This window comes from Ischnura elegans, chromosome X, assembly GCF_921293095.1.
Source record: "Ischnura elegans chromosome X, ioIscEleg1.1, whole genome shotgun sequence".
Taxonomy (NCBI): domain Eukaryota; kingdom Metazoa; phylum Arthropoda; class Insecta; order Odonata; family Coenagrionidae; genus Ischnura; species Ischnura elegans.
In genome coordinates this window covers 27,272,928-27,292,698 of record NC_060259.1, presented here as the reverse complement: position 1 = coordinate 27,292,698, position 19,771 = coordinate 27,272,928, and the positions used below count along the sequence as shown (strand labels likewise).

General features: G+C 36.9%; 1 protein-coding gene across 2 annotated transcripts in view; it reads right to left on the bottom strand.

The window, feature by feature from the left end:
* The window catches only part of LOC124170847 (plasminogen activator inhibitor 1 RNA-binding protein-like), a 70,594-nt gene that overhangs the window by 40,663 nt on the left and 10,160 nt on the right, over positions 1 to 19,771 (bottom strand). For both annotated transcript variants that reach the window (XM_046549844.1, XM_046549845.1), the window contains 3 exons: positions 14,707 to 14,736; positions 12,933 to 13,062; positions 12,041 to 12,211 (listed from right to left, as the gene is read on the bottom strand). In XM_046549844.1, coding sequence (XP_046405800.1) covers positions 12,041 to 12,211; positions 12,933 to 13,062; positions 14,707 to 14,736 — 331 coding nt within the window. The remainder of the gene's footprint in view (positions 1 to 12,040; positions 12,212 to 12,932; positions 13,063 to 14,706; positions 14,737 to 19,771) is intronic.

Below are 19,771 nucleotides of genomic sequence, written 5' to 3'. Positions count from 1 at the left end.
TTCTGCTCGTTCTTGGCCTGTGGAACCCGTATCAAGAACCGATCACATAAAGGCGGTACTTTGGAACCAGCTCAGGAGCATACAAATAAGAGGATTTGAATTTGGCGCCCAAAACCAAAATGGTCTACAGCGTATTCAAGGCCATAAAGTGGGGGGGGGGAACTATTTAAAAACATGTACATTATTTTCCGATTACATGGCGTCTACGTTATTTTCTTTTTAGAGCTACTGGCTAACATGCACATTTAAAGGTTCATCAATTTGTTGCTCTTGCCAACATTGCTGCATTTCTGTAGCAGCGGCTGCTTCCAAACAAGCCAACTTTTCGCCTGCCACCATTCACAGCAAGGTGCTATTCTTTAACTTGATGGATCTCGTTGAATGAGTCTAATCACGCCATTGATAGCACGGCACCCATTTCAATCCGGCCTGGAGATGGTCTGTCTATGGCGCGAAATACATTCAATGCTACATTGAGACCGCTTTCAGACAGAATGACTATTTGCCAGCCGCCGTTCACGTGAAATTCAGGCGGCTTTCAAATGAGACGACTGCAACGTTGTGTGCCGTGCCATAAGTCGGCAGAATAGCGTTTCGTGTGAAAGTGGTCTTACGATTGAATCATGTGCGTAAGTTGATAAACCTATGCAAGGCATCGAAAAGTGTTATCCTGCAGAATGCAACACTTCATTGCAATTTTGCTTTAGCTCACAGCCAATCAGCTTATCCATGGTATCGCTGTACCCGCGTTTTGAGCAGTTTATTGTTGAGGTTGCAAGAACTGTGACAGTGAAGAATGCAAATAATTTGTAATTAAAGTAACAATTTAAGCTACATCGCAGAATACAGAATATATTAAGAATAGACTCACAAGTTACAACAAATTAAAGGATGATGTTATCAGAAATTGGGGAGTTTCACTATTGATCTATTAGCACAGCTCTCCAAAATCAGCATCAACCACTACTGTTTACAGTGAACACCTGCTCAGTGCAAAGGGCAATATTTGTACCAATAAAATAATAGATTAGACCCAGAAAGGGTTAAATTTTGAATTTTTTAAATCAAAACCTAGAGAAAGAACCAGTGGCTGACTGATGTAATGTGACATATTGTGCGATCATGCATTCTTTAACGTGTTATTCCAACTTTTTGCTCGGCAAAGAAAGTTATGGAGATGGATCTCGCGTTTTACAGAGCTTTCCTGCTAATTTACACCTTTATTGAAACTATTTTCATTCATTTCTTGTGGTAGCTCATTTACATTTGCCATTAATTCAGATAATAAGAGTTCATCCTTGGAACCAAGTATCAAGAACCGATGGGGGAGAACCCCACCGGTACCGAGAACAGAAAAAATTTAAGAATTGACTCAACCTTAATTAAATCCTTAACTAATGAACATTCAACTTATGAGCTTTCAGATACGAACATTGAAGCATGCCCAAAATGGAGTGGGCCAATTTGACGCATTGTGGCATAGATTAACTACTACTTTAGACAGTCTGAACCAAGTATCAATTACAGTAGAACTTGTTTAGTACGTTTCTGAAGGGACCACAAAAAATGAACGTACTAACCAGTAAAACGAGCTAATGAGGAAAGTAAATAATAGCAGTCGCGGTAATTGCAATCTGTGGAAAAGTCGTCATAATTACAATTACTATCGGTAGTTCTCGTAGGATCGCCTTCCTGAACTTTTTTTTACCTTTATAATCAAGAAAATGTGCGCTACAATGAAAAACAATACCATGTAAGTAAAAATCACAATGTTTCATAGATTTCCCGAAGACAATTACATGAAAACGGCGTCTATCTCCCGTGATTTATCCTATATATACTTTTAGAAAGAGGTTAAGTAAAGCTAAGTCATTTCTTCTTTCTCAAAGCGTACTCGGAAAATATAACATCAACCATGAGTATGACAACTGGTTATTTTTAAATATCATAAAAATTGGACAAAATTATATCAACCTTAAATAACGGCTACAGCCGTACACATTCGCTTCTGGAATGAAACCATATTGATCGATATATCGATTAATAGCACGCAAGATTATTAGATTATGATGTAATTACAAGAAGATATTATAATATACAGTTGAAATTTACTTTTAAAAATTTGTCTAATGTCGTCTGCTTTCGAGCCGAGATCAAGTACTTTTAAGCTAACAAGGAGAGGTCGCCAAAGTGATGTTCAGGATCTGGATGCGGATGTTATTTTCTTAAACTATATAGGTAAGGTAGAAAAAGTGTCACGGCTTTCTTCCACATAGGCCCGGGTTCGAGAGATATGCGCATGTAAATATTTCGCGCAGCATCAGGTCCCTTGAGTAAGCGCTTCCTCTAAACTACGGCCGTGGCGGTGCGGTCTAGGGCGTTAGTCCTGTGAGCTTTACTATGTAAGTTGGTGTCCCGGGTTCGAGACCCAGCGCCGGCAATATTTTTTCTCTCTTCCAATTTCTGAAATCACTGTTACATTTTACCCCAATTCGTTTTAATTAGTTAATTCGCGATTTTTTAAAAATAATATCAATTTATGGATTTTAAACGAAACTCCGAATTGTGCCTTTTGAATTCCTTATGAATGGCCGCATTTTATTATTCATCACGTCACAAGAATTGAGAAATGCGTAAGGATAAATCACGGACGAAGAAAGATGAGGAATGAATGCAAGAATTTCAATGGCTAATAATAATATATTCAATCATGAATTCGGAGTTTTACGACCCTTAAGAAGATACTACAGAACGAATTGCAGGTTGCATCACGGCAAGCAATTGAGCGTACTAACCAGGAAAGCGCATTTTTTTCAAACGTACTACCCAAATGCTTTTACCTATATTTTGTTCGGATGGTACCGGGACAAATCGCCGTACTAAGGAAGAAAACGTACTAACGAGGAACGTACTAACCAATTTCCACGGTAATCCATTGGGAAGTTAGTAACTGTTCAGCATTTTGCATGATTTTTCCCTCCTGTATGCAACGAAACTTTTGCATCGCACACGCAGCAATATCAGTTTGTCACAATTGTGAGTCAACGCTAATTGTAATACCTTGTCGTATTCCGCAGGGTAACTGCATTGTACACCCATGCCTCGAATAGCAGAAGGAATGCATTCGATGGGGTCTTTGCACAAATCGAATTTGCGTTATTCAAGACCATTTTAACATGGAAAAGATAGGGATGTAATCCCAGTAGGATTGTTTTACACGGGGCACAGAAATGCGCAGGATAGAACTTCATTTATTTTTAAAATTGTGTGGAAATGCACCAATGCACCAACAAAATTAGAACAGGCTTCTTAGCCATCTCACATCCACGCATTCTCGCATGTGTTCTAGCAGTAGGGTGGTTTCCTTTTATTTTTTTATTGCCTAAACAAATAGATTATTGCTCCTGGAGTACACATTTCATACTTGATTTTAAAATGACGATATCTATTTTTCGCGATTAAATGAAAAGTGAAAAATGTCAAGCGCGCGAAAGCTCGACTGCTAATAATGAACGCTGAGAAAAGAGTGTGACATTATTCTGGTTCCGGCTGCCACCTTGGTGCGAGGCTATGAGCACCGCTATGATCCAGGCTGCTTGCAGGTAGCAGAGAACCCTGCTAGCTGGTAGCGCTTGGCTTAATTATGGATTATTAATACCTTATCAAACAAAGGAAACTTTCCGACCATAGACAGTTTTAATGGGTGATTATTAAGACATGTTTCCCCGAGCTCTGTGCCTCATGCATGCATTGGCAATCTAAGACGATGTAAAACTCCTATCTACTCTTATAGAAACTAGGTCCCTGTGACGTCACGTGGAGTGGCATTGCATGGATGCCAATCTGGCCTTTTTCAAATGCGGTTAAAATTGACCATTGACATTTGCCTGAGCTGGGGTTTCTAAAACCAAATAATTTGTGTATGATGAGTACACTAATGGTGGGTAAAGAATCACAATCAATGCCTTTCACTTTCTTTGATGAAGGAAACTACCCTATTCACTGCTTTACACGACAAAATTTTGACTGCACCTTAGTACATACATCAGGTTGTGCAAGTATGTGCCCCATATAAAACCACTTTAACTGTTGAGTATCGAATTTCCTATAAACATCCTTAGACATATTTATATAAACATTTTTAGTTTAAAATATCTTTAAAGATATTAAGTACTCATTCAAAGACATTTTTTTCCCTTTGAAAAATATTCGTATATGCTTTAGAAATTCCCTCCTTATGCATGGGTGGGCTAACATCTAGGAACAATACATGCCAGCTCAGGGGCTTGCAATGCATTGCCGGCGAGTGGCAAATTTTCAAACCAGTCTTAAAACATTTCTTTCGTCACCCAGGCTCTTGAAGCTTCCATCTGATGTCTCTGAGCAATCACCACCCTTATCTTCTTTCATACATCCAAATAAAGCCACAGATATTTTCTTTTTCATAAATAACTGCGATAGAGGATTTTTTAATTCTAAACTTTCATGCATGGAAGAAAATCAAAAAAATAAGACAATTAAATGTGTTCTAATGTGTAAAATACAACGCAATGTGCACATACCTACTTTTTCTAATAATTGCGTGTGATGCTTATTACATTCATCATTGGATATATTAGTGGAAATTATATTAATACTAATATGATAATTCAAACACCTTCTTCCTCTCTTCATTGTGAAGTGAAATTTCCTAAGCCCTTTTTGGGTGTGGTCTAAGAGAAGAACTTTTGATTTGCTGATAAATCGATAAACTAAAATGACGATACCATAATTAACAAAGTAAAATTATGTAAGAAATGTCATATTTGGACTCATTCTCTTTCATATTCTGCACGCATTGCTAATCTAGAAATCATATGGAGATAAAACACAAATTACAGAAAGTTATTCGTTGTCACCGAAGAACATAGGTGACTCAGGCTGTGTGTTTCAAAAATGGGGATAAGGAAGGCAGGTTGTGTGAATAGAGGAGAGCTGGCAAGAAAGGGAGGGAAGGCACTTTGAAACAAACAACTTCCCATTGTGCTCAGGTAAATTTTACTCAACATCTGTAAAATTCTCTCAAGCTATGGAACTCTGAGCTCTATGCATTCCTACTCCCCATTCCTCTTCTATTTTTTAATTTTTCACAGGGAAACATTCCATTCTTAAAACATACTAAAAACAGTGTTTGATGTCACTTTCTTTTGAATTTAGTACATTACCCGAATAAATCAATCTAATCTAGGTATCTTATCACTTTCCAAAAGTCATTTTTAGACACTTTTTGCCAAATAGGTGACTCATGACGAAGTTTCTCTTGTAAAACTGGAGGTTTTGAAGAAGGTGGGCTGAAAAGGGTCAGTTGGCAAGACTGGGGAAGCCAGAAATGTTTCTATTGTTCTCGAGTAACTTGATATTTTATTTGGAAGGATTTATAGCAGAAATATATTTTTTATAACAGCATATAAAAAAATACCCTACATTCCATACAATTTACAAGTACTCCATGTAAAAACACAGAATATCTATCTATGTCACAAGTTTATCTTCAAAGAAAGGGAGAGCATTGGGCAACTTATATGATTCCTACCAACAATAGAGTTGAAATGGGCCTTGGACATTAATGTCTTCCCAGCTAACCTTACTAGCTGCCCTATGATAACGACTCATCACAATCATTGAAGTCAAATTCCATAATAATGATGCATAAGAAGGATGCTTTGGTTAATATAAAAATGACACCAGCACCATTAAAGCAAATCTTATTTTAAAAAGGCAATAGGAATTAGGATCAATTGAGGGAGAAAAATGAACAATACGATGACAAATATGCAGGCTGAATCAAGGTTTTGGCACCATCTTCGTAAATGAACACCAATTAAGATGTTATATGTTATACGTTCTTTAGACTCTTGCTAGTGTTTTTACAAGAATATACTGGGCATTGAACAACCAGTGGTATTTATACAGCAAATGTCACTTAAATATCGATATGAGGATACTTCCAGTAGATCTGAAATTCCACATTGTTCGTGCTTCCTGCTCGCTCTTGTATTAGACAATTCAAGGTTGCAAACCATTCATTTTGGCCCCTTCGAGCGATCGTAACAGAAAAGGTTTTTCATGACCAATATTCTAATCACTCCTCATGATGTCTGATTGCCTCAATGTCTTTAGTGAAAGAAAAAGGAATTTTTTCATATATGCAAGTAATATTATCCTCCTTTACCACATCTATGGGAAAAAAACACCAGATATGGAAAAGCTGAGCTATAAAAATTTGTATCAGTTCGCCTGCAACACTGTCCAAACTGAAAATAGTATGCTCATAATCATGTCTTTGAGGTGAACATTTGGATGCAACAGGTCTTATCTTAGATGGCCACCAACAACTTCTGATTTTATTTTGAATTATACTTGCACCACCTATCCCAAAACACACATGACAGTAGGTATCACATCAACAGCCATTTTACTAAACGAATACAAATAGATACTGACATACTGAATAATACCTACTAAGAAGCCAACAATTACATAGGCAGATAAGACACTACACACATGAATCAAAATTACCCCATAAATAGTTTTTGTAGAGGAAGAAAGCCCTTCGCTATGAATTTTCACCATTACATGTAGAGGAAAGGGATGGGTTAAAGAACAAGGAGGGGAGTAAAAACTATAGACCAATCATTAGGTCCCACAATCACTCTGGCTGAGTCCTTTACTTTCCATCATTTTGGAAACTGAATTCCAAGGAAACATTAATAACAAAATGGGCTATATTACGAAGACTGTGTCAACCACATGAGTCAAGCCACTGAACTGCCCCTGGACTAGATATCAAGCCATGAATGTCCTTTTCAGGCTACTTCTCAGCTCCTGCAGAATTCCAGAAGATGGGTTATGGTTATGCACAACAAATGTACTCCTGCTGAGAGTTCTGCACAGTCAAGTAAAGATCACATCACCAAGCTAGAATGAAGCACAATGAGGAGGGAAAGCACTTCCTCCAGCAAGACTGATGCAAGATTCTAGCATCTACCTAAAGTGTTCTCGCACAACAGTGAATTTAACAACATGAAATACCAGGGATAGTAACGGCAGAAACCTAAACTGACATCCATCACGCAAAAACAGTACAGCTAAATAGTTTCCAATTATGAATATCATGTATGAGAATAAATGAAGAATACTGAGGAGGAAACAACAATGCAAGGAGAAATGTAAATAAAAAGGGAAGAAATTTTGTTCCATGTGTCGAAAGTTTCCACAACACTCACCAAAATCCTTGTGTTTTCTCATAATAGGGTAGTTTCCTTCATCAAAGAAACTGAAAGGCATTGATTGTGGACGATTAGTGTATTCATAATATACAAATTATTTGGTTTAAGAAATCCCAGTTTCGACGAATGTTAATGGTCAATATTAAACTCATTTGAAAAAGGCCAGAGCCCATGCGATGTCACAAAACATGACGTCACAGGGACCTAGATGCTATACCATTAATCAGGAGTTTTACATTTTCTGAGATTACCAATTCATGCGTGAGGCACAGACCTCAGGGAAACATCTCTTAATAATCACCTATTAAAATTGCCTGTCATTGGAAAGTTTCCTTCATTTGATAGGGTATTAATAATCCTTACTTAAGCCAAGTGCTACCAGCTAGCAGGGTTCTCTGCTACCTGCAAGCAGCCTGGATCATAGCGGTGCTCATAGCCTCGCACCAAGGTTGCCTCTCACGGCGGCAGCCGCAACCAGAATAACGTCACACGGGCTTTTCTCAGCATTCATTATTAGCAGTCACGTTTTTACATACTTGAAAATTTCCACTCAACATTTGACCGCGAAAAATAGATATCGTCCTTTAAAAATCTAAAAGCGTGAAATACATTCTCTAGAAGTAATAATCTTTAGATTTTGGCAATAAAAAAATAATAGGAAACCACCCCATGAAGGAACACCTTAGTATTAACGATTTCCAGGTTAGTGGACAACTTACTAATGCACAAGTGATGAATCTATCCAGCTATTGGACAATATTACTTGGGCCTTCAGTAAATCATAAACAACGACACAGTCAAATTCCCAGACAGCAGCATGTTTAATTTGTTCAGTAAATAATGCATGAATGACGATGCCGTGTAGTAAATAGGTCAGATCAATTGGCTCTTTCAAGGTTTTTTTCACAAATGACATGGTTGCTCTCTTCCGTCATAAGCTGCAGCAACCTTTCACTATATTGCAACACCACAGCAAATCAAAAGCTGGTAGATGGTGTATGCTTTCAGGTGCATGTGGTTCAGTTTTGGTTTTTCAAGTACAGGAGTAATTACATTTCAAAAAAGAAATTGAAGATGCATAAATGGAAAACTTTGAATCAATACCAAATACTGGGAGAGTAAATATCCATGGAAATGTAAAACTTAAATAGAGGAAAGATTATAAAGACAATTTGAAATGATTAAAAATGAATTTTACAACTTTGGCTTCCTTTGCAATGATCATCATAGAAACCATTTTATAGATTATGATCAAACAACACTTGTTTAATTTTGCCGAAGGCAAACTTAATATAATTTAAACTAAATTACTCATTTATAATATTTCAGGGAATCAAAAGAAGGTTTGTCACCAATTTATTACGACGTTTAAAGCCCTTGGTAAACAAGGAAGGTTACAGTTGAGCACCCAGAACGCAGAATTACTTAATCCACAAACATCATAACTCCAGCAACATTTCCTAGGTATGCTTCAGGGGAGGCAATATTTTGCTGAATATTTGCAGTCATAATTATGTACCAGCTAAAACTGTTTACCAAACTAATCAAGAAGTTCTCCCTGCCATACCAGTCAAAAATTGGCCACACAATTACTCTTATAATCCTTTATTGCTACATGCACTGCTGATGAGATGTAGACGTGACTCAACTTTACAAAGTCAGACTTATCCGAGCAGACAGGACTGTTTAATGGAAAACTTTATCCTTAGTGTCTTATTATTAGTTATAGTAAAAAAAGGATGCAGCACTGTAAATAAGTATTGCCCAATGAAGATCCTTGTTAAAACTATAGAAGGTGCAGCTATGCATACCAATTTGCAGTGCTACCTCACTGAAAGGTCATGCTGTGCATTAGAGCAGTAGAAATAGGAAACCTGGAAACTTTGCCATAGCTCATGCAAAGAAACCACATTTCCATGGGCAAGAATCGACCCCAAGCCTTCCGCCACAAGAACAGGTGCTCCCAATGCATCTATAGAAAGTCCTACCAATGCAAGCACCAGTGTAGCCACTCAGTGGATTGATAAAAGTTGATGACAGATAGCAGACAGCTTATCATAACATGAAGCACAGCTCATATGGGGACCAAGGGACATTAATTTGATTAAATGTGTTTCATTTACCCAATTTTATTTTCTAATAGCATTTCGATATTACCAAATCATGTAATGACTGTTTTTGCAAATTTAAAAACAATTATTTTCCTATATAATGAATTCCAGAAAATTAAACCGTTAAGCTGAAGTTATCTTGTTTTCCTAGAACTGAATATAAACTCCCATGAAAAAAACAATGCACAAAAACCCTTGACCATTCTGGTTAGTACCACAGAACCCGAAATTCAGCAAAATCTCAAATCCACCCTTCCCCAAGTCACAATAGTGCCGCAATTGGGGAGCTCAACTGAGCTCTTAATTCCAGAAGGAGTAATTTCAATTGTTAAATGTTTAAAATATACCTTAGCCATTTCATTGTGATTTCAATTTGCAACTGATCCTGCAATTAATGATATGAAATACAGTTTGCATTCTATTCTCTAAACATGTTGCATTAACCATGCATTACATTACCCATGCAACACTTGAAAAAATGTTATACATACAACAGAATTTATTTTTAATAATAATTTGCTGAAGCATTCTGTTGTACTGTTTTCCTGTTACATTAATCATATTAGAAAAGGTATGGGATATTCGAGACAGATATGAGAAAACCATTTGATAAAAATTCTAATTTATGACATCCATGCCTCGCTTAGTGCAAGGGATGCTTTCCTTGGGGACTCTACCCTCATTGAATTTCCATTATTTGAGACCATTTTAACATTGGGAAGATATGGATGCATTACCGATAGCATAGGTGTTGGGTATCGAATTTCCTAGAAAACCATATATATTCCTATTAATAGCCTTTAAAAACCTCATCTATAATAACATTTATAGTTTAAAATATCTTTAAAGATAGAAGGCACATAATAAAATGTTTTTTTCTCATTAAAAAAAATTGTACGAGCTTATGAAAATCCCTCATTTCATGCAGATGGACTAGCATCTAGGAAAAATGCTATCATGCTTCCTCAGGAGTTCGTAATGCATCACCGGCACTTAATGAATTTTCAAACCAGCTTAAAAACAGAGTATAATAATAAAGAGCCCAACTATTTTGCCTCTTTACTATTATTCTGCATTTCACATAATACTCTTATCACCAATACTCTGGTCAAAAAAATCCATAATTATCAGATGAGGTGTAATATATTAATGCAAATGATGGCTAAGAATTTTCCACAAAAATACTAATGATAAAAAAGAGTAATACACAAAATATTTAAGTAAAATTACTAGTATAATTCCTTATATAAGTCCACGGGACATTCCACTAAAGGTATCCACTTTTAATACATTTCCAACAAAAACTTTCACTCCGCAAATATTCAAGTGATTCCCCATAGAAACTTTTTCAAAATATTTAGAATGTTTAGGGAAACTTTTTTCCAAAAATCAAGGACTATTTTTCCTTGATTGAGTCATGAAATGGTAATTGATGTCATATGACCCTTTAACTAAGTACAGGCGGTCCTCGACTTTCGTACACTCGACTTTCGTACAATTCGCACTTTCGTACGTTCAAAATTGACACCTTTTACTCGACTTTCGTACGCTAAATTCGGACTTTCGGACGCTGGTCTGTAATTTTTTTTAAATTCCCGCTATGTTTATTGCGCATCCCAACATTCAATTGTTTCAAATTGCAGTATCGGCAGTATATGCGAACAATATGAACGTATATAATGAAGGGAATTGTTGGTAATTGACACTGATCTAAAGATTTATTTGGGAGAGAGACTGCCTGCTACACGCTCCTTCATCAAGAGAAGAGGAAAGCCTTCATTGAAGATATTTTTCAAAAGAAGTTGACTAGACATCATCGAATAGCTTTCAATAAAACTAGTAAGACCTTCTTTCTAATTGTGTTTTTTTCGTTTGAGTGCTGTTTAATTCATGTAAACCTTCAGCAACGATATTGCACGAAATATCACCCGAATTCCGTTTGTCTATTGTCTTTTTTGAATAACATGCCGAATATACGCGATCACGAATGTCACCTGCCAAATATCGAATTTTGGTGTAAAAATTAAAAGGTATCCAGAGTGCGGGTTCAACGAATACATTTTTTTATGCTACTTGATATGTCCTTTTATTTATAGTGGACGTAATAAGTGGAATGTCAACTTAAACGCCAAGAGGAAGTTCCACTCGATAGCCAACGGAGTTCATGTTTTTTAAACTTATATTTGCATTTTCTGCGTATTTTCGAAATAAATTAGATGACTTGAGGAGTTTTATTAATTTATCATTAAAATTAAGTCAATTGAAATGAATTCCGTGAAAAAAAAGGTTTTAGTACGTAAATTCCGCTCTTTTTGAACGTAACCCCTAATTTGTTTGGAAGTCAATGGTTCGACTTTCGTACTATTTGACTTTCGTACAAGTTTTCGGGAACGCATTGTGTACGAAAGTCGGGGACCGCCTGTACACTAAATTTCAGATTAGAATGTAAGATAGCAAAAAAGGTGTTTTACTACATTTAGAACTAATTACAAAGAACTAAGAATATTTTTAAAAAAGTAGCAAACTAAAGCAACTAAATATACAATTAATTCCAATCAGAAAAAGTCATTAAAGATGAGCATAAACTGCATGTTCAAAAATTAACTCCTCATGTTCTCAGGCAAAAGTAGTCTCACTCAAAACGGCGATAAAAATAATTACCTTTTGTCAGATCCAGATTGACGGTCAAACTCCCTCTTCCCTCTGGAGTCGAACATTCCTCTACCTCGCCCACGGCCCCTCCCCATGCCCCGACCAGTTGCACCACGACCCCCACGTCCACGGCCATAATCCCCTCCTCCTTCCATTGCTCGATTGTTTCCATCTCTGTTACTTCAAAGATAGATACCAAAATAAACATTATGAGCATTGTCTTCGCGTATGGAAAGATTTTTTTTAAAAGGATGACAATCAAAAGAATATGTTAATTACACCATAGCTTAAATTTTTTTAAATTCCAAGAGCACTTGGAGAAAAATAACTTTATGAATTAAATGAATTAAAGAAAATGAAATGACTTAAATTTCTCAATAATCATCTCCACTATCAGGAGTCACTAAAATTGGGAATCGTGCAGAAATCAAAACTGACAGAAAAGAGGAGTGAAGAATAATTACATAATAATAGTGAACTATTGACCCTTTCGCTGCTGCTCACTCTTGGGAAATCTACTTGTTACATATAGCAAAAGCACTGAGCTCACAACAGGGAGGAAGAAGTGTGGTGAATAGGTGAAGAGGCATGCATAAGCCTGGCATGTGAACATACCACTTACGTTTACAGCAGCTAAAGAGCTAACGAATCATTCAAACATATTGTATAATTATACACATATGAAACATGAATATGTCAAGTAATGAAATAAAACTGTGTTTCTACATTCCATGTTAAAACCAAAACAACACTGTAATATGTTCTCATTATTCTCATCTCAATGTAAGATACCATTAGATCAGAAATCACATTTGAGGCATACATTCCCAACAGAAAGGAGCATCTTACGCTCAAGGACATAGTCTGCGTTAATTCAGTAGGCTATATGCTAGTATGTTACCCAAAATCAGCAGTAGCAGCAGCCGGCCTTTCTTCCCGGTTGCGTCTGTTATTCCTCTCCTCTCGTGATTCTCCAGTGGGCTTGGATATACGATCATTAGAAGGTCGCGCAACTTTAGGTTTCGTTGATTCTGAAAGAGAAGAAAGGCATCAAGAAGAGAATCAAAGACATGAAAACATCATCACTGCATATCTATGCTGTGACAATGTTCTCATTTTGTCTGCAATTGATAACAATTGCTGACAATTGGTTATCATACAGTTTAGATGACTGTCAGCTGTTTAGGGTATTTTAGTTGTTATATAATAATGCAAAACAATTTCAATGCTAGTCAATATCCTGTGACTGTAAAACTGTGAACACTACCCACTGTGTTATGTGAACTTGGAAAACTAGCTGGGCCAAATGATGGACCCAGAAAATAGATAAAGCCTTATGATAGCTGGTATCACAAGATTAAATTCAAGACAGTTGATGCCCATAAATGCATAGTTTGACCACTAAATTTGCAAGCAGTTTGAGAGGCTGGTGCCTCCACTAGTACGTCCAGAATATATATTTTCAAGAAACGAAACAATTCATTCCTATCTGGAGTATGATTCTTTAAAGCAGTGAGGCATCAACAATGACAGCAGCTGAAAAACAAGAGTGGAAGCATTTGCAATGTGGTACAAAAGGATGATATAGATAGATACGGCCATAGATAAAAATCTAAGAAAAGGTATTTGAGGACATTAAAGAGATTAAAATTTGGATATTAAAAACAAACATTAGCTTGTAAGAGAAATAAGAGAAGAGCTGCATTAATATCAATGTTAGGACCAGTTATGACGATGAACTTGGAAATACAATGATTATGTTGAAGCACATTGACCTGTACTTTTGGTTCTGATAACAAACAGAAAAGATAACACTTTCATATCCCTCTTTTCTGTCCCTTGAACTGATGATTAGAGAACTTCTGATTAATCATATACATAACTAATAACTTCCTTAATAAGAATAATGAAACAGACAGGTGCCTGCCAATGCTGCTAAAAATAGAACATCCAAACAATGAAATAGCTTGAAGAATTAGTGAAGAGTAACTCTAAAATAATGAATTAAGTACTGCAATGGGCAATAGTTTTGCCTGTTATGTGCCATACACATAATTTCTTCATCCTATGAATACCACCATGACCTAATAACCAATCATTTTCAATGGATCAGAAGCACCCGTTGCTAGTTTTCCATCATTCCAAAATGTTTAGTCTAATTTCAGTAGGTCAAGCAAAAGGTAATAGCATTTAAGTAAAACGAAACAATATAATGCAACATACATTCAATAGCTAACTTCAAAATAAAGATTGGCAAATGAATAAGAGATTCATGGAATAAGTGACCAAAGGAGGACTATTACAGGACCAAAGGAATGGATAAAAAAACAAAAGATCATCAGGTACATTATGAATTAGAAAGGAATTGTAGATAATGGGATATTGAATAAGAATAAAATCTGTAGAAAGAGGGGTCAAAATTAGACAGTACACCATTAGAAATATACAGTCACCTCTGAATTTTGACGATTCGCACATGCACTTTCTGTTGCAAGCATTATTCTGAACTCATAGCACATGCAGACAAAAACGGATTGAATTTTCAAAACAATTAACTTTGAAGAAAAGCATGTGCTTTCAAAACTATCAGCAAGAAGTTATGGTTAAGATCCAGCCATAGCACACGGTAATTACTTCTATAACATCACATTCCACAACACAGTAACTGGACTCACCAGACTTAATGACAGATGGAGTTCGAGATTCTGAAATGTAATTTGAAATGCATTCATGAATTACAAAATTTAATTAGCACCATAGGACAAGCCTAAACCTTAAATTACACAAATCAAATTTGTTTCATGACAAACAATAGAGCAAAGCAGGGATGGTTTACGCTAATTTCAATTTTTATCTTGTACTCATCAGAAGTAGTATACATTTCATGCCTTGCAAGTTTAGCTCAAAAAATATTTTGCCACACTGAATAAAATTAAAACATGAGTGGAGAGAAAAACACAAGATATAGACAATGACAGCAAATCCTATACGATGAACTATCAACCCCATCAGCAAAATGATCACCATGAGGAAGAACCAGAGTGACGATTTCAATGGATTAAGAAATTCAGAATTTAGAAAAAAGAACATCACCAACAAGTGCCTCGAGGGAAACAAGAAAGTAGGATTCTTAGAAAACATACAAAACAGAAGAGCGAAGCGAAAACGCCAATTTTTCTAAAATTTTATCACATCAACATGAAGTTGAGAAACGAAGAGAAAAGCTGAAAGAGTGGTATCCCCGATGGCCCAAGGAATGACTTATCTTAAAGCTCTCTGTTCAGCATTATGCTCTCTCAACCTTCCCCTCATGACCCATTCTGCCATAGTGTGAGACTAATCAAAGATTCCCAGGCAAATTCCAACACCACTTAAAACACTTGACACCTCATCCATTCCGCACAGTAATGTATTAATACTAATATAAGCCCTACACCTTCCTACACTCTGATCATCCCAAATCGGAACTTGGGTATTTAAACAAACTACTAGTAGGATGCTGATGTACAAATGCCCATTAACAGAACAAGACATTACACATTGCCTCTACCCCACTGTGGAGTGTGTAGCTCTCAAAAGTGATTTAAATTAATCACTCCCTCACTAGGTCTTAAAAGTCAAAATTTGTTTAAATGAACCAAAAAAAATCAGCCGAGGTTTGAAGCTCAGCTGCAAAAAAAGCTATAAAAATCGTCCCGCTTTTCAACACACAATGATGATGCTGAAAATATGAGTTATGACAAGGGTGGCACTGATGTTGTGCAAATGTCAATTGTGAGACCTCTTCTATTAAAGTTCATCTAATTGAAAATTCAAACATTTTCCATTGTCACCATCACCAGAATTTAAGTTAAATCTTAACAAGAATTCATTTAGTTTAACACTTTCAAAGGTAAAAATTTTAACTTTGCCCAGATCTGAAAATGTTTTAATTGTGTAGCCAGCCGTCATCTATTGATGACACTCGGATTTGGGCGGAGTCCGGTGCGTCATATATAGATCATGCTCCGTCTCAAAGCGGTAAGTTACTATACCAGTTAAGTAGCATAAGAAGAATCCAAATCATGACACCAAAGATCTTCCAATAACTGACATATTATTTAAATAGCTAATAACATACATCACTTCGTTAAACAATATTCCATTTCTACAAAGAATACAGCTATGTTTATTTTTTGCATTGCAGGTTCAGAATAAAATAAAAAATGCATTACCACTTTCACTAACGCATTCCCACTAATTTCCTTTTCCCTGGTGCTATTCCTCATAATCATGATATATTTGAGGGTTTCATCTTCTTTCTCACGCCTTTCCTTGAATAAATGTATCATTCTGTTTCATACCACCAACGATCAATTGTGATTTCTCTAAATTCAGCCCCACGTCCCCCTATCCTTCCATCGTTTCACACCAAAATCTACTCATTCACACGTCGCCCCAACCTAAGGTATTTCTTACTCTAATTATAAGTACTACGCAAACCAGTAATACATGGCATGAAAGACATTTAACATCAACTCAGCACCCAAGGCATTGATAGAACGTATTATGTTATCAGAGCCAACCATAAAGCAAATGTACCCAAATATACTCTGTACTCCCATATTCAAAATTTCAAGAGAAAGCTGAAAGTACACTGCAATGCAAATACCGTGAGCAATTACAATTTCTATCAGTCTGGAATAGGGCCCCTCTAGCTTTTCTCTCCTCACATAAGGATGGAATTCATAGTGAAAAAGCATTACATAGGATTGGGATCATCAAATTCATCACCTACCTATTAACTCTAAAACTTAAGTGATTGCCTGTATATTACAATTAGCTCGACTCTTGCACTAGTCAACACCGTCACTGGTCCACATAAAAACAACACTTCGGGCATAAAAGAGAAACACAACTAAAATGGATTCTTCTCAAGGATCTGGAGGCCAAAGAGAGGAAGTCAAGAGATCACAAGATTCAAACTACATGCGGCTCATCATTTACCACACCAAGGTGTTGGACCAGAGGATACATGTTTGACTTTCAGCCGTAAGGCCGACCTTCAAATCTCGGTGTTGTGAGTATCTCTTTACAGAGAAATTTCAGAATATTCAAGGAGTTCCGGCCCAGCATCCGAGAGTGTGCCACCGATGTATAAGTAAGCCATCTTGGCTACCAAACCAATGACGTAATAATAAACGCTCCTCTACAGCAAATTAATAAGAATTCCATTCAACGTACAGATCGCTACATACATTTGCAAATCCAAGAAGGATACATTGGAAAACTAAAAATTGCAGGTTGAAGAAAATTTTAATTTCAACTAACCATGGCCAATGGATTAGATCATCTGAGCATTTGAACCAATGGTAAGCACTGGTTCATGAACCCCCTTGGTTTAAGTGGAGTGGGATGGGTAGGTATTGTTAGTTGTTTGTCACATTAAAAAAATAACCGTAATAATGCAGAATTTTGGCTTGATTAGAGAGGAAGGATTCCATAATAGAAACAGATTAGCACTTTTCCACTTTTTTATACTATTATCATTATTTTTATAGAGGTGGAAATGTGATGAAATATTTCTATTATAAAAACCTGTGTTCCGATGAAAAAATAACTACATTGAATCTTAATTTATGATTTGCAGCAAAAAAATACTTGTTTCTGCACCACATTGACATTATATACATACAATCTTATCTCATCCTTCTGCCGTCAAAGAATGAAGTGTGGTGGTGTGTCCTAAGGTGGTGTGTTACATAGGCCTAAAAACCTTAAAATTCAATAAATCTGTAGAATCTGTGTTAGAGTGTGCAGTGTCCATCCTAGCAGTCAATTCACAAAAATACATTATTTGTGTGATATATCGTTTACCAAATGGTGAAGTTCGTGACTTCTCAGACCTTTTCTCAGAAACTGTTAATTCCCTCATCTCTAAACACACAGATGGCATCATAATTTTTGGTGATTTTAATATTGATCTATCAAGTAACTCCCCTCATAAGTCATCCTTTCTCAATGTATTATCAACCTTTGGTTTAAATGTCATAAATAGTGAACCAACCAGGTTAACCTCCAACTCTAAAAACCCTCATTGACCTGATAATTAGCATTCTCCCTAAGTTGTGTTTCTCCTGTACTACTTTTGATTCCCTTATGTCTGACCATCTTGCAATTAATGTCAGCACACTGCCTGCACAATAATGCTAACAAGGAGAGGTCGCCAAAGTGATGTTCAGGATCTGGATGCGGATGTTATTTTCTTAAACTATATAGGTAAGGTAGAAAAAGTGTCACGGCTTTCTTCCACATAGGCCCGGGTTCGAGAGATATGCGCATGTAAATATTTCGCGCAGCATCAGGTCCCTTGAGTAAGCGCTTCCTCTAAACTACGGCCGTGGCGGTGCGGTCTAGGGCGTTAGTCCTGTGAGCTTTACTATGTAAGTTGGTGTCCCGGGTTCGAGACCCAGCGCCGGCAATATTTTTTCTCTCTTCCAATTTCTGAAATCACTGTTACATTTTACCCCAATTCGTTTTAATTAGTTAATTCGCGATTTTTTAAAAATAATATCAATTTATGGATTTTAAACGAAACTCCGAATTGTGCCTTACCACGCGAATTGGAGGACGTATATAAATACTTACGCGTGAATTTCCGTGTAATGTGCTCATCATGTGCACCGATGCACACCTCTGCCTCGCATCAATTAACCGATTGTACATCCATTCGTGAATCGTACCCCGGTTTTTGACGCGTGTGCCTCCACTTTCAATGCCTTTTTTACATTCCTGAAGCACCAGTATTTTCCAGCTTAAACATTTTTTATTCAAAATTTCATGTCCACCAGGCATTCCCTCCATTAGATTTCTAACCGCCCACGCACTGTCTTCCCAACGAATCTCGATCTTTACAACAAAATGTCCTTCCACTCACCATACGTCCCTTATGACCTGCCTTCTAGCGTCCTTCAAAGACATTCCGTCCCAACAACCCTGCGTCCACAACTGACCCTCGATAATCCCTGAATGAGGCGCCGAGGCCCAATTGTGTGAAAGCGGGTGTGAAAGGTATACAAAGAAGGCCTCGAAAACGGCTTGGGTAGGCTGCTGGAAAGCAGGATCATTGTGCTGGATGGGTGGAAGAGGAAACTAGCTAGGGTCAGTAACTGAATGTGAGGATAGGCAATGGTGTTTATTTGTTGATAAGAAAGACTTGAGATTACGAATATACGAAGAGGCTATGGGAGCAATGGCTAGGGCGAGGATGATTAAATTCCCCGGAAATTCACGCGTAAGTATTTATATACGTCCTCTTATTCGCGTAGTAAGGCACAATTCGGAGTTTCGTTTAAAATCCATAAATTGATATTATATTTAAAAAACCGCGAAGTAACTAATTAAAGCGAATTGGGGTAAAATGTAACAGTGATTTCAGAAATTGGAAGAGAGAAAAAATATTGCCAGCGCTGGGTCTCGAACCCGGGTCACCAACTTATTTACATACTAAAGCTCACAGGACTAACGCCCTAGACCGCACCGCCACGGCCGTAGTTTAGAGGAAGCGCTTACTCAAGGGACCTGATGCTGCGCGAAATATTTACATGCGCATATCTCTCGAACCCGGGCCTATGTGGAAGAAAGCCGTGACACTTTTTCTACCTTACCTATATAGTTTAAGAAAATAACATCCGCATCCAGATCCTGAACATCACTTTGGCGACCTCTCCTTGTAAGTAGGCATAAAATGCAAGGGTTTTG